The sequence below is a fragment of the Ruditapes philippinarum genome, unplaced genomic scaffold (assembly GCF_026571515.1).
Source record: "Ruditapes philippinarum isolate M1 unplaced genomic scaffold, ASM2657151v2 ctg3188_1_1_1_1, whole genome shotgun sequence".
Lineage (NCBI taxonomy): Eukaryota > Metazoa > Mollusca > Bivalvia > Venerida > Veneridae > Ruditapes > Ruditapes philippinarum.
Genome location: NW_026863678.1, coordinates 176,631 through 192,031, shown reverse-complemented (window position 1 = coordinate 192,031; position 15,401 = coordinate 176,631). Strand labels below are relative to the sequence as shown.

At 32.5% G+C, this 15,401-nt stretch overlaps 1 protein-coding gene across 1 annotated transcript; it reads left to right on the top strand.

Annotated features, from left to right (window-relative positions):
* The first annotated feature begins 3,554 nt into the window (after positions 1–3,554).
* LOC132722964 (beta-1,3-glucan-binding protein-like) lies at positions 3,555–15,401 on the top strand. The gene is made up of 12 exons (XM_060707586.1): positions 3,555–3,670; positions 4,092–4,169; positions 4,544–4,666; positions 5,913–6,043; positions 6,306–6,380; positions 6,742–6,808; positions 7,104–7,271; positions 7,931–8,008; positions 8,500–8,605; positions 13,988–14,050; positions 14,372–14,495; positions 15,168–15,401. The coding sequence occupies exons 1-12, from the start codon at positions 3,562–3,564 to the stop codon at positions 15,369–15,371; spliced, it is 1,326 nt and encodes a 441-aa protein (XP_060563569.1). The 5' UTR covers positions 3,555–3,561; the 3' UTR covers positions 15,372–15,401.

The following is a 15,401-nucleotide window of genomic DNA, read 5'->3' as shown; positions in this document are numbered from 1 at the left end:
CGCCCTGTTGTCAAAATCCTCCGTTCGTTTCTTTAGCAATTCCAAATTGTTGTCGACCTTTGATGAATATTCCGATATATATTGTTTAAAAGCCCAAATATCAATCTCATAACATGGTTGTTTCTTATTTCTCCATACAAGCTTCAATTGAGTTTTTGGTGGTTGTTGCAGTTAATATAAATGTATTTTATGTGTCATAAAATTATTTATATGCAAGACAACATAATTCTTAATATCATTCACTTTACTTTTCTGTAAATCCGCATATATCTTATGCACTGCAGATAGAGGTCCGCATACCGAAGTTTCGTTACCGACAAATAAACGGTGCATTTATAATTAGCCTACGTCACTTCGCGTACCTCAGTGAACAAAGAAACTCGCATTTGCTTTTCCCACCCTCCCACCACAATTATAAATTTCCATTACAGTCTTGCAAATAAATGGTTTTGTAACTTCATGCTTATTTTTCTTTCTAGTCATATACCGATTGTTAATATTGATTTATCATGATATTTCTATTTTCTAGTTGTTATTTGGTGCTGGCGGTTTTTCCCTGCCAGATATTTCGAAAAATTACCTCATTCTTGTTCATGTTATACTTATGGCTTAATAAAGCCCAAATATCAATCTCATAACATGGTTGTTTCTTATTTCTCCATACAAGCTTCAATTGACTTTTTGGTGGTTGTTGCAGTTAATATAAATTGTTTCTGCATTTCATACTTCTCCTTAAGATTATTCAATTCGACACCAACCTTCTGAAATTGAAAGCTATCAATAGTGTTAAGCTGTCTTATTTTACTATGATAAATGATATGCAGCCCCCTTTTCAGATACCATTTCACGCAAGCAAGAACTTGACAAAATAATTATTAAGAATACAAAAAGCATCTTAAGACATTCTCTTGGACATCTATTACTTTTATAGATGATCGACAATAAATAATTGATTTACCTTTAGGTCCTTTGAGGTAGCTCCTCCCATAACGTCTATGAATATTTATTTCAAATGCCAGTAAAAGGAAGACGAACAGTTAAATAATTTCTGCACAAACTTTTGTACAAGATAACATATAATCAGCTAGTAACACATTTCACTAGCTTTTAATGCAATAATCTACATGTATAATTGGATGTTATCAGCAGTATGAACATGTATACTTATGTACATAACGTTGATAAAACATCTCACAAGGATACTCTTGCATAAACTAACACATCTAATGCACCTAAGTTAATAGTTTTTTCACATTCATATTAACTAAAATAAACAAAAACTTTCTTCTAACGACAGGAATAATGTGTAAAAGCCATTAAAGGCCACGGAAGTGGCACCTGTATGTCCGCTGTCTGTTTAAGGAACTCAAAATGGGTTTTCACATGATAGTCAAGGAATGACATTAAAGTGTCAACATTAAAGTAAGATAAAAAAAACATCTGAGGATGTTTCTTTATATAAACTATTACTATTTTATGAAATTCAATGCTTAATTCTACTTTAGCTCATGCTTAGGGGTGCGGCCATGAACAAGCTTATCAAACAGAGCCTATAACATTGTTCCAATCCAATACAGAATTTTGACACCGAGAGCTGGGTGTTGCATGCCTTGTTTGTGACAATGTAGCAAAGAATTAATAAATTTTTATCATTCTTTTCTTCAGCTTTTTAACATATTGATATTGTATTAAGCATGAATTACAAGAATAAAATTTTTTTGGTCAAATCAATGCGGCAATCAGCTTGGCATGAAACGCTTTGAAATGTAATAATGCTTATAATATATAATAAATAATAATCTTGTTCTTAGTAACGGAGATAATTATCGCAATACGATAAACTCAAATATAACATATATGTGTGGGTGTGTAGGGGTGGGTTGAAGTGTGCGTGCGTGAGTGCGTGCGTGCTTATTGTTTAGGTTATACTTCAAACAACTAAATATTTTCCTGGTTTCAATTTCGGTGACAAATTAGCCTCACGTATTGCAAACCTACATACAAGAAACTAGTTTATGTCGATTGATATGTTCATTGAATTATCTAAACAGCAAATCGACAAGGTCATCAACCTCTGATAATACCGATAAAGAAAAGTAGGTTAAACAAGTAAAATTAACAAGGTTCAATTGATTGCTTTGTGTTTGATATTGTTAAAATTAACATTTGAATCACTTTTAAAAGGAAGTAAAACAACGCAAACAAATAGATCGTAAATATATTTTTTATTTCTAAAACTTGGCCAAATACTGCGAATTCACTTATATTCGTGGGCATGAAATTTCGTGGTTTTATCAAAACGGGCATTTTCGTGGGTTCTTAAATTCGTGGATTTTCAATTTCTTGTAAAAAAAAATATAACCTAATGCAAAGTAATCTTAAACATAATCGCCGCGCATTTTACTTACCGCATGTCCATATCTTTACATGTCAAAAAATTTAACCCTTGCCTCTGGGCATTCATTACACACAAATCGGCGGAAAAGCGCTGATGCATGTTTGTAACATATAGAATAGAGACATGGCAAGAAATATTTGTTAGGATAAAATTTCGTCGGATCTTAAATTCGTGGATTGACCTTCCCACGAAAACCACGAAAGTTCGTGCCCAACGAATAATAATGATTTTACAGTAGGAAATGTTTTATAATGGACTTATTGCAAAAAATAAAAAAAATAAAAAAACTTTATAAGTTCTTGCCAAAGTGAACAAACAAAACAAAAATGTTTGACTTGAAATATTAGCACAATAAAGACTTTGCGAAGCATATTTGACGTTTGACTTATCCGAAAATGTCCTTTAAGGCATATATTTAAAGCACATCGACTTTGTGTAGATGTTTTGAACACTTAGTTATATGTCACACAGATAATTCCCGACCAGTAATGGTCAGTACCAGGAAGCGGATTTAAAACAGATTAATATAAGTTGCGATTACTTGTTTTGCAGTCGAGCGAAAAAAAAAGAGTTAAAAGTGAGTGTACTGCTGTACTTCAAGAAATGTTTGCAAAATAATGAGCAGCGTCATCTCGCAGGTATGAGAAATAACCAGAAACGAGAAACGGTAAATTAACGTTGGCTGATTGTTCTTAGTTTGTTTCAAAAACGAACTTATATATAATATAACTTGAATAAATTTGATGAAACTATTATCGTTTAGGTGTGTATACATTATACATGTATAGCAACTTAATAGCAGTTTGTATCGTCCATATTAATATTTCTGAAATAATAAATAAATAAATAAATAAATAAATAAATACTACCCCCAAAAAAAAAAAAAGAATTAAAAAACAACAACAACAACAAAAACAACTACTCTAGAATACTAGACAAGTGTTTAAATTTTAAGCTAGATGTGCAAAATTTTATGAAATTTGAGGTCAAACTATAATTGGTGCAAAGTTTGTATAAATGTTCTTTATAGCAGGGACTATATCCTCAATTCTGACATAAAAGGCACGCTATCAATTTCACTGATAAGATTTTTCATATAAAACTCCATTCTCTTGTACGTTAATTACAAACCGTCTGCAAACGCAGCGACAAAAACTTGGGTCATGATTATCACGTGCTTCCTTTGCCTAATAGTGTCGGTATTTCCCGCGAATGTTCCTCGCCCAAAACTAGCGCATCTTGCTTCTGGAGATGTGGAGATTTCAGTAGATGGTAGGTAATTTAAAAAAAAATCTATTGTTTTTTTTTAAATCTTCTTTTATTTATCTCATATCTGCTTTTCATTTTGAAAGTGAAAGTTCTTACCAATTCACTTTCAGGCTTGAAAAAACAGTTTAAATAATTTCTTTAAAATTAAAGACGCTTAAGGCTACTTTGATGTCTATAGCTGATCGTATCTTTTGTATTTGTGAAAATATTCAAAATGTGCATTTAATTAAAATGTTAATGCGATTGCCATTGTTGATGTATTTTGACATTATTTATTTTTGCCTGTGAATGTTAAGTACCGACAATGTCATATAAGATGATGCTTGACTTTCTGTGGAATTTTAAAGTACTTTAATTTGTTTTTGACTAAAATCCAAGCATTTGAATTGATAATATGCCCCCTAAATGATGTACTTATATATAGGAGCTCCGGGAATGAAGGTGTATGACGTAATGTACACTATCAAGGGCAGAACGCACCAAGGACCTTTTCATCAAGGAGGTATGTTAAATTTGTATAGCTAGTACTTATTTTTTTTTTTTTTTTTTTGACAATGATGTTATTTAACATGTTTAAGAAAATGAAGCCTACGACTGAAGGTTGATCAAATATATGTATCAAGTTCATTCCCAATAATTTTATAAGATATTGTTAACCTTGAATAAAAAATGAGTAGAAATTAATTCTAATGTGTATGTTTAACTATAATAATCATTGACGTTTGTCGATAACTAAAATATAATAAATGTAAGTATAATACATGATTTTAGCCAGTTATTCCTTGTTATGTTCTCATGATGTTAATTTTGGTACGTTTTATTAAATCTCGTATTGTTAAGTCCGACGAATTCATGTTGATTTTGTCTCTAATTCAGCCGACGGACGCTGGTATCATCGCAACCATAATGCAGCATTCGACGGTCAAAGCAAAATTGAATATACCATCGTTTGGGAAATTGAGGGCAAAACTGTTGTATCCAAAGGAAACTTACAACCAGGTTTATATGTAGAAAAAATAATATTTTATACAAATTTTAATCCTAGCTGTATCTTTATCTTATCAATTATATAAAAATCCACTCAATCAGTGGTGTAGGTCAAGTTTTGTACAAACTTAAAAGATATTTTTATCATGAGGTCACGTCGTGTAGTTACGATTTAGACATTGTCACGCCTGGTCAACGATTGAGCTACCTCTTTCGGAGGTATACGGTAAATCGCTCTATCGCTACTTCCGAGCTAGTGCATGTCGCTAAACTCAAGTGTCAAGTGGTTTCATTTTTCAAATATTTTGTAAACTCTGCACCAAATATCGAAATTCGGTGAATGCTATGCCATGTAGATTTGTTTAATGTTTCCAGAAAACGTAAAGTTGTTATATTTGTGTTTGAAATGTAGCTGTGGCGGCATTTCCCAGTTCGCGAATGGACCGTTTCATCGTGAAACAGATTAGTTTTCCTCCAATTTCCATCTAAACAGTGATTCAGATTAAAAACAAATACGTTTTAAGTAGATATAAGCTCTAGAAATGAAATAAGATTGGAATCAGATCAAAACATTATTTAAAAAAGAACCAGGAGTACAAACAAATGTCACAAACTCAACACCATTTAACTATTAATTTGTTGAAAATGAAAGTGATTGGTCATCCTTTTTGTCTTACCAGGATCTGTACTATTGGTAGCCCTGTCTTTTAATTTTGATATTTAAATGCTTTAAACTTTAAATTGACTGTTCCAAATTCAACATTACACAAATTCGTTACATAAATTGAGCAGGTAAGCAAATAAACATATATAAAAAAGAAATAGAAGTTAACTGAGGAGTTGATACCTTATATCAGTTGAGTAAAGATAATGTGATTCCGTTTTAGCAATGAAATATATTTCTTAGAAATGGCATACGAGAGGTTTTTGAGCATCAATATAACTTACCCTGTAAACCATTTTTTTACTTAAATTTTAGAATATACACTTACTTTATTCAGAAAAACCTACTCTCGTTTTGCTAGTATACACAATGTAATTCTTTAAATTCATTGTAAAAGAACTTTTTTCGTCTTTACATGGTATACCGCCAGGATACTGGACATCCCCCGAGCCGACTTATATCGAGAGCTTTCGAGAGATTTAGCATATTCATTCATTTATTCAGAAATATATAATTCACACTTTATGAGTCTTTTAGAATTTAATTGAATTTGCTTTTATTTCAAAACACCCCTCGTATATTTTTACATTTTAGAGGAATCCGGTTTAGTTATTTCTCCACCAAGCCGAGTTGAAAGGTCATGTACCCGTGTTCTCCGTGACGATTTCGATGGACCTTTAAATACAGGCAATTGGGACTTTGAAGTTTCCATGTACGGAGGTTATGTAAGCAAATAATTTTGACTAAAACCACAGCATTGTTATCATTTCATCTATTAGTAAATAATAATTACATCATTCACCTTCTAATGTTCAATTCTTTATGCAAAAAAAAAAAACACACACACACACACACAAAAAAACAAAAGCAAAAAACAACAACAAATAAACAACATTATTGATAATATAGCATATTTTAACATTTAATACTGATGTTATTTATCGACATAGATTATTATGAAAATGAAAACATTTCTTCTTTTTTCAGAACTGGGAAGTGCAAGCATATGTTCCGGATACAAGAAACGTATTCACAAGGAACGGCCATCTTTTTATAAAGCCAGTAAGTTAGTTTTATAGTTGTAAAAGTGTATGAAAATTCATCAATATTTTATACTAAAATTCATTTTCTGTATAGATCTTATCAAATTAAAATAATGGTAAAATAATCCTCAGAGAAATGAAAGTTGTACTAGTATATTTGAATATAATTATACACGTTTATTTAATAAAAAAAAATGTTATCATTTTTATAGACTGACACTTTCACTTTGTATTTCAGATAAATTAAGTTTAATAATGTTTCAATCCCTGTCTTTTTTAACCTTCCTTACCCCTGCGATGTTTTTTCTAAGATGCTTATTAAGCTCAAAAGAATAATTGTGTTTAAGATCACGTAACAATAAATAACATGACATTTTCAGACTCTTACCACGGACCACCCAAACTATAACGAAGCATTATTACACACTGGGGTTATGGACTTGAAACGTTAGTATCAAAACCAAACAATATTATATGTATATGTAGTGTCAATATCACCTCAGATAAGATATCATTTAACTTATGAATGGGCGTTTTGCCCTTTTCATGATAACAAATTAAGCTGATTATTCAAGAACCGCAGATCTTAAGGCCACCTTACTTGAATACTCCGAATAAACTTGTATCAGAGAAAGATGCAGCTTGAATATGTTTACCTAATTAAAGATGTGTTTAATTTACATTTCGCATATTTGCTAAGCAGTGTTTATACAAAGTGACATGTCTGTACTTTATTGTAAAGAAATGTATGGATATTGTACAAATGCTGACCGCTATGGTTGCTACAGAAACGGTAGAGATGGCATTTTGCCTCCTGTCATGTCCGGAAAAATACAGTCAAAAGCAAACATCAGATTTGGTGTTGTCGAGGTCATGGCAAGAATCCCGAGAGGGGATTGGATATGGCCAGGTATTATACGCAATTGTTTAATTATATTCATCCGCTGTTGTGTCCTTTTTTTTATAGTTATTATTTTCATTCCATAATGATCAGTAGAAGGAAGCAAATAAGAAAATTCTAAAATGTATACGTTTAGTTTATGTCTGTAATAATCAACTATAAAATTTTGAATATAATATTTTACTCCGTTAAAAATTTAAAACATTTTGTTCATATATTGAATACATTTCTTCTGATTTATAAACTATTATTATACATGTATTTAAACTGTCAATATAATCATACAAACAAGCTAACCATCTATCTTGATGATGGCCGATGTCTCCACTCAGGCATCCGCCTGAAGTAATGCACGAAGGGAAACCCAGTGTTGTCCTACACCAGAAATCTGGAAATGTCTGTATATGAACTTTACAGTATTTACAGTATCAGTGCACGTGCCCTTTTCTGTATTCCGGATTCCATACCGGTGTTTCTGTGTTACTTACGGTATTTTGTATGGGGCTGCGTTAGAATGTCGCCTTTCCTTGTTGAACTCTGTTTTTCATTTGTTTTATTAGAAACTCAACGAAACAAAACTTATGAGTATATGTACGACAAATTGATAACGTAAAATTATCTTATGGAATTAAAAATGTATTAATAAAAATTCATTATATACACGATAGCTATATGGATGTTGCCAAGAAGCAGTCATTACGGTGCATGGCCACGATCAGGAGAAATTGATATCATGGAGAGTAGGGGTATGGTCATATTATATGATTGCTCTCGTCGTCAATTTATGCAAATTGAAGCCCTGAATTAAATCGATTTAAACATACCGAACCAAATAGTTCTGCAGCTATTTTCTGACTATTTATATCAACTATCATCTGGCGTTTAAGTTAGTAAGGAAAAAAACTGCAATAGTTATAATGTTGTGCTTTGTCGAGTAAATTAATTGAAGAACATATGAAATTAGTAACGGTTTATTTCTCCCTTTTCTATAGAAATGAGTTATTCATAGCGATAAATATAAAGCTTACTTTCTTATTTTTGTATTATGTAAAGTAATGTCACTTATCATAGAACAAGAGTTTATCTTGATAATTTACGCTAGTAAAGATTTTGAAAACCTTATTATAACTGTTATAATTATTTATCTTTTTTAATCGTTATGTTAAAAAATTATTTTAAAACATAACATGTTTGGAACATGTTTATACATAATGCAATTATATGATATATTTTGAAGGAAATACAATTGCTAATGGTAACCACGGAGTTACCGAGGTAGGAGCAACACTGCACTGGGGACCTGACGCTGGTCAAAATAAATACTCACTAACACACGGTGTTCTGTACGTTAATAGTTCTCGGTTCATTAAGAGTAATTAAAATCTTGCAACTGAAATATCATCAATTAATGTTACCCATGACTATTTTCCTCGACATTTGATGAAAAATACTTCTCTTGACGTAAATAATAAATCATGTTATTTCTCCTTAATGTTTCTTGAACCTGAATGTAATTTCATCATAACCATAATGTAATATTTGGTACTTTGTATAGACAATAGTCTATAATATTATAATGACATCTAAGTCATTGTATAAACAACTAACACAAAGTGTGTCTTGACTGTTTAATTTTACTAATTCAAGTGCGGCTGTAAGCGCATACAATTTAGGCGGGAATACATGTTACAGAGAATCATGGGAAGTATAGACTTGCTATAGTCGATAACATAAATGAATTAACAAAGTACACTAATTCCTACATCTCCATTGTTTTGTAATTAAAACATAATTGAATTATATGTATGCCTAAAAATTTCTTAACTTATAAAGTTAGATAAATCATAACAATAAATGGAATTATTAAGGAAGACAGGTCATTATACATTAATAATTATGAAGATGTTAACAAGTATAAGGGTCTACATTTTTAATAATGTAAATAAAATACATATGAACATGTCTAAAATAAAATATCGGTCAATGTTTAGTTTAAATACTGTCCGAATGCCTTTTCATTTTTCCCGAATTCTCAGCTACATTTTTCTGATAAATAATTACTTTATCTCATAAGATCAGTTTCACTTGGCCACACTGGGTTGCTGAGGTATTTGTTTGGGGATAACATTGCCGACTCCTGACCTTGTGGTGTAGAGATTAAACTGATTTTTACTACTGGTAAACTTTTATCAGATTTTTGTGAGGTTACTTGTGGGGAAAAATTGACCAGTTTATCCGAATCAATTTTAACAGCTGGAAGATTTTCAAGGGGTAAACAGGGGTCATTCTGATCTTTAGTTTTTAATGTAAGAATTTTCCTGTTTCGGCGGTAAATACCCACCGTCATTAGTTCTTACAACATATGATGCTGTCAGCCTGTTTGTGCAACTACTGTCCCCTTTTTTACATTGTTTAGTCAAAATTGTACTCTGACTGTGTCACCTGTTCCGTCAAGACTTTTAAAGGTTTTGACTGTCGGTCATAAGTACTTCTTTTTTGTACATTATTCTGTTTTAGTTTCATACGTACATCTTTATGGTCAATTTTCATGTGGCATAAGTTGTTCAAATGTTTAAAGGGGCAAAAACTTCCGTAAAGTCGTCTGCCCATTAATAAATTGTGATGGAGAATTTTCCACCATTTCAAGGGGGTTGTTCTGTATCTAAAAAACTCATTAAGGGTCTGTTTTAACTGTCCCTTTGGCTTTTCTAAATAGCCCGTTTTATTGTTTTGGGACCTGTTTTCTCTACAAGTCCGTTTACTTGACTGTAAAGTGGACTGGCTTTGTCACCTGACTAAAATTCCACTCACTTCCCAAATGACTTAAACGTTTCACTTACGTAATAAGAGCATTGTCTGATATCAACTTTTCAGGTATGCATAAACCTTGAAAAGGAATAACCTTGAGTTTTCTTAATTATAGAAACACTTTTGCTGCTAAAAGTCAGTAGGTCAACTTCAAAGTATGCTACTGAAATAGTCAACTGTGACTTAAAATAGTCCATCATTTTTCCCATGTGAAACACGTGCTGTGCCCACTAACCTGCCCATGGTCCTGTCGGGGATAGGGGACTTTTTAAAGGATCCTTTTATGTTTGAATTTCTGTGTTTCAAACAAATATCAACATTTCAGTACATAGTCGGTAATGTCTTGAACTCATTTCGGGCCAAAACATTATATCAGCGGGCTCGTTGAAGATTTATCAACGCCCATAATGGCCTACAATGAACAGCCGTTTATCATTTCGCCTGCCTAAGTGCAAAGAGGTATGAGTAATTTCTGGACCTCTGAAAATTAGGTCTTTTCCAACGGACAATCATCTCTGTGATTCCAAGAATCTAGGATTTTGGCGGGACAATTTGCTCTAGATTCCGGCCAACCACTTAAAAATTGTATCTGTTAGCATGACATTGTGAATCATTTTGCTAATTGCTTGCTTGACATGTTCTAATTTTTGGTCGCTCACAGCTATGCTGGATACATTGTGTGAAATATGTAGGTCAAGATCTGCTGATAATTCAGGAATATGTTGCTGGACAAAAAAGATTTTTCGAGACAAGAGGTCTCCTACAGGGATATCTTTGCCTGGGACATGGATAATATTCAAATCATTTATTTTTGTGCAACTGTAACAACATTCGTTGTAACCTTGGACTTGCATTGCATAATGCTTTTTTTCCAAATAGATGAGATAGATGAGATAGGCTTGTGATCAGATTCTACAGTAATTACTTTACTATTACCGTAAATATACTGATGAAAACGCTTGCATGAAAAAACTATACTTAACATTTCTTTCTCTATTTGGCTATAGTTTATTTCAGCTTTTGTCAGGGTTTTTGAAGCATAGGCTACGGGCTTTCCGTCCTGGAACAAAACACTACCTACCCCAGCCATCGAAGCATCACATTGTATAGTAATTGGCTTCGTATGATCATAGTATGCAAGAACTGGGGCAGAAGACAGAATAGTTTTGACTTCCTGAAATGCCTTATTTTGTGCATCTTTCGACTCAAATTCTACATCTTTCTCAAGTAATGCACGCATAGGGGCTGTGTAATTTTGATGAAAATTTTGACATGTATGTGCACATTCCTAAGTATGTTTGTAGCTCAGCCTTATTATTGGGCGGTTGCATTTCAGTGATAGCACTGATCTTTTGAGGATCGGGCTTCAAACCAGTTTCAGATAGAATATGACCAAAATAGGATACTTGTGTAACTCCAATTACACATTTGTACACAATTTACACATTACACAGGATTGAATTTAACACCACATGTTTGTGCACGTTTCAAGACCTGTCTCAAATTTGAGTCATGCTCGTCCTTTGTCTGTCCGTATACCAAAATGTCGTCAACGATTCCAGTCACGCCTGGTAATCTTTCGAAGGCTTCGTCAAGTTTCTATTGAAATATGTCCTGTGAACATATAAGTCCAAAAGGTAATCGTTTAAAACGATACCTACCAAATGGTGTGTTAAAGGTTGTGTAATATGATGAAGTTTCATCCAATTTCACGCTCCAGTAACCACTCGTGGCGTCAAGTACTGAGAAATACTTTGCACCTGTTAGTTGCGAAGTAACTTCTTCGAAAGTTCTCATAGGGTAATGAGGTCTGAACAGGGCTTCATTTAGTGCCTTGAGATCTAGACATACCCTAAGATTTTAGTTTTGGGTTTCTCTACAATCACTAGATTGTTAACCCATTCAGTTGGATTTTTGACCTTGTCAATTATTTCCAGCTTTTCCATCCGATCAAGTTCCTCTCGTAATTTCTCTTTTAATGCGACAGGAACCCGTCGTGGTGGGTTTACGACTGGTATAGAGTCGGGCTTCAAATGTAATTTAACTTCACCTGACATTAAACCAATACCATCAAATACAGGTTTAAATTCATTGAGAATAGAGGGCTTGTAGCCAGTCTCAGGAGATATTTCCTGGCTATCTAATGAGTAAACAATCTTGATTAAATTTAGGTCAGTGGATGCCTGGAGGGATAACAGGAGTGGGATGTAGTTTCTACAACATAAAATGTAATAGGCATAGTGACTTGTTTACAGGTTACTTTTAACCTTATTGTACCTTTGACCTTAAGGCGGTTGCCAGTATATGACGAAAGCTTTGCACTTGAGGGTTCTAAGGGGTACTTAATACCCAGGTGTTTGAATTTTGATTCTGACAAGATATTAAACTTACTTCCTGTGTCAATTTTAAATAAGATGTTGGTACAATTTGGACCTATGCTTAAAGTGGCAAATGCTTGATCTTTTTGAGATAAAGAATTATTTACGTATTTACATAGAAATCAACATCAGAATTTTCGGAACTATCATAATCCGTATTTGCCTCAATGTCATGCACTGTTTTTGGACGGCATACACTCTTGAAATGATTTAATTTTCCACATTTGTCACATTTTTTTCCTTTTGATGGGCACTCTCTGTCATTATGTTCATAACCACATTTGTCACATTTTTTACCACTGACTGCCGACTTCTTGGGTTTTCCATTTCTCGACTGTTTCTGTCTACTTTTACCAACTCCTGCACGTGCGGCTGGTGCACGGTGTCTGTACTCACGTCTGTTTGTTACAGCATGTACGTCATCGCGGCTCATTTATTTCATTTGCTCCCTGGAGTATTCATAATTTTGACAGATTTGAATAGCTTTTCCTAAGGTTAAGTCCTTTCCTTGATTTATTAATTTCTCTCTAATTTTGTTCGAATTTGTCCCAAATACAATCCTGTCACGTAACATCTCATTTAAATTTGGAAAATCACAATCTTTAGCTTTAAGTCTTAATCTTGTTACAAATGAGTCTATTGATTCGTCTTTTTGGATTTCGTTGAAGAACTGGTATCTGGCAAAAATTGGATTTAGAGTTGGTCTCAGATAGTTTCTAAATTTTTCATAGAATGTATCTAGCTTCTTTGCGTTTTCCTCCGTTATGTCTGTCCAAGAATGACGTATGTCACGGCCTTTATCACCAAGCCACAAAAGTAGGTATGACACTTTTTCCTTTTCTGGTTTGTCTGCTAGAGGTCCACTAAATACTAAATTTGCATGTCGTACAAATTTTTCAAATGCCTCTGGTAAATTGGTGTCGTCCCATCTCATAGATGGCGGTACAATTCCTTCCATTTTTTTAAGTTAATTAATTAGTCCATAATTAATTATCCATCATAACAAATATTGAACAGTATTTAATCCAATATATATTAAAACATAGTATTGTTTATGTCCAAATTACTTCTGACACCATGTAATATTTGGTACTTTGTATAGACAATAGTCTATAATATTATAATGACATCTAAGTCATTGTATAAACAACTAACACAAAGTGTGTCTTGACTGTTTAATTTACTAATTCCAAGTGCGCTGTAGCTGCATACATTTAGGCGGGAATACATGTTACAGAGAATCATGGGAAGTATAGACTTGCTATAGTGATAACATAAATGAATTACAAGTACATAATTCTACACATAATACTATTTTATATGATATTTAATCGAGTTCAACGCTAATGCAGTTTTAAATGAAATAAAAAAATATGGTAAGTGCTTTCAGGAGAGTTTTAAAAACAGACTTTTTTGCTAATGTTTTACTTAATTTGCATTGTATTAGATACACAGGGTGTATTATATTTATTAGATAGAATTTTTTGTATGAAAAGTTTGTTTATTTTTTGTTGTTCTTTACTTTTGTTTGTTTAATAGACAGGGTGATTGGAGCCATAGCTTACATCTGTACCGTCTTGACTGGACGCCTACTGATATCCGGTATATATTCTTCTTTCTTATTTTTGAAAACTGTGATTTTGTACTTTATATTAATGTTATAATATTAATGACAATCATGAAAAAAATATTTTTGTTATTCGTAAACAATTTATGTAGATTTTATCTCAGTTAAACCGCAGTAAGACCAACAAGACAAACAAATACTTGCGAAGATAACCTAACATATAAAGGACATTTGTTGCTGATATTTGATACATATTTGATAAAATAACCCATAATTTTTGTAATAACTTTTAACCGTTAAACAATTTAAGCATTTATTTATGAATGGACATTAATTAGCGTATATTTTATTGGTAGTGTATCTGTTGACGGTCGCCCAATGATGCATGTTCCTATACATCAAAGTTTCTGGCAAAAAGGTCATTTTAGTGGTGGTAATATATGGGGCAGTGGTATAAACGCGGCACCATTTGATCAACAGGTTTGTCATTTTTTCTTTGCTAAGTTTTGTCCATGACATCCATATTATAACAAAATAAAGTTTTAGCATTTTCTGTCTTTATCATGTCTTACAGAAAACTGTCAGATCTAGATCAGTCATCGGTTAGTTAATGAGATCATTATCTTGTCAATTTAACGCTAAAATATGAATAAATACATGTCTTACATATTCAAATGACATAGATGAGTTGAACAAAGGAAATATATATGAAATGCACTTATTTTAATACAAATTTTTACTCATCTAATGAAGTCATTTATTCTCATTTATTCGCAGAAAGAATCATAAGATAAGTCTAATAGACCGGTAAATCTTAAACAACTGACATTACGGTTTCCAGTACCTATTAACCTAAGTGGCACATTAATTATTCCTGTCTCTTTTCTTGATGAATTAATATGTATTGAAAATGCTCATTCAAATACATGTGGTTCGTTTCCCACTGCTTTAAATTAGCTCTTCAAATTTTGAGTACATTCCTGACAGCATAATGCTTTGTCATATTAAATATTTTGATTCTATATTTTATTTTAAAGATTTGAAAAAGAAAAAATTACTTTTACTGATGACTGTCTTTCCTTACTGTTGATAGTCATAGTTCGAATGGATCTTCGTTTCAAAGAGACATTAAAATTTCGTGTTTTTTTGTAGTTTTATTTGATTCTAAACGTTGCAATTGCTGGAACAAATGGATTTTTCCCTGACGGCTGGCATTATGATACTGCTAAACCTTGGAACAACAATTCACCTACTGAACCACAAGATTTCTGGAATGGTAGAGGGAATTGGCTACCAACTTGGCACGGGGATGATGTTGCTATGGAAATTGATTATGTTGAAATGTATCAATGTTAATAAAACAAAATATATCATATATATACATAA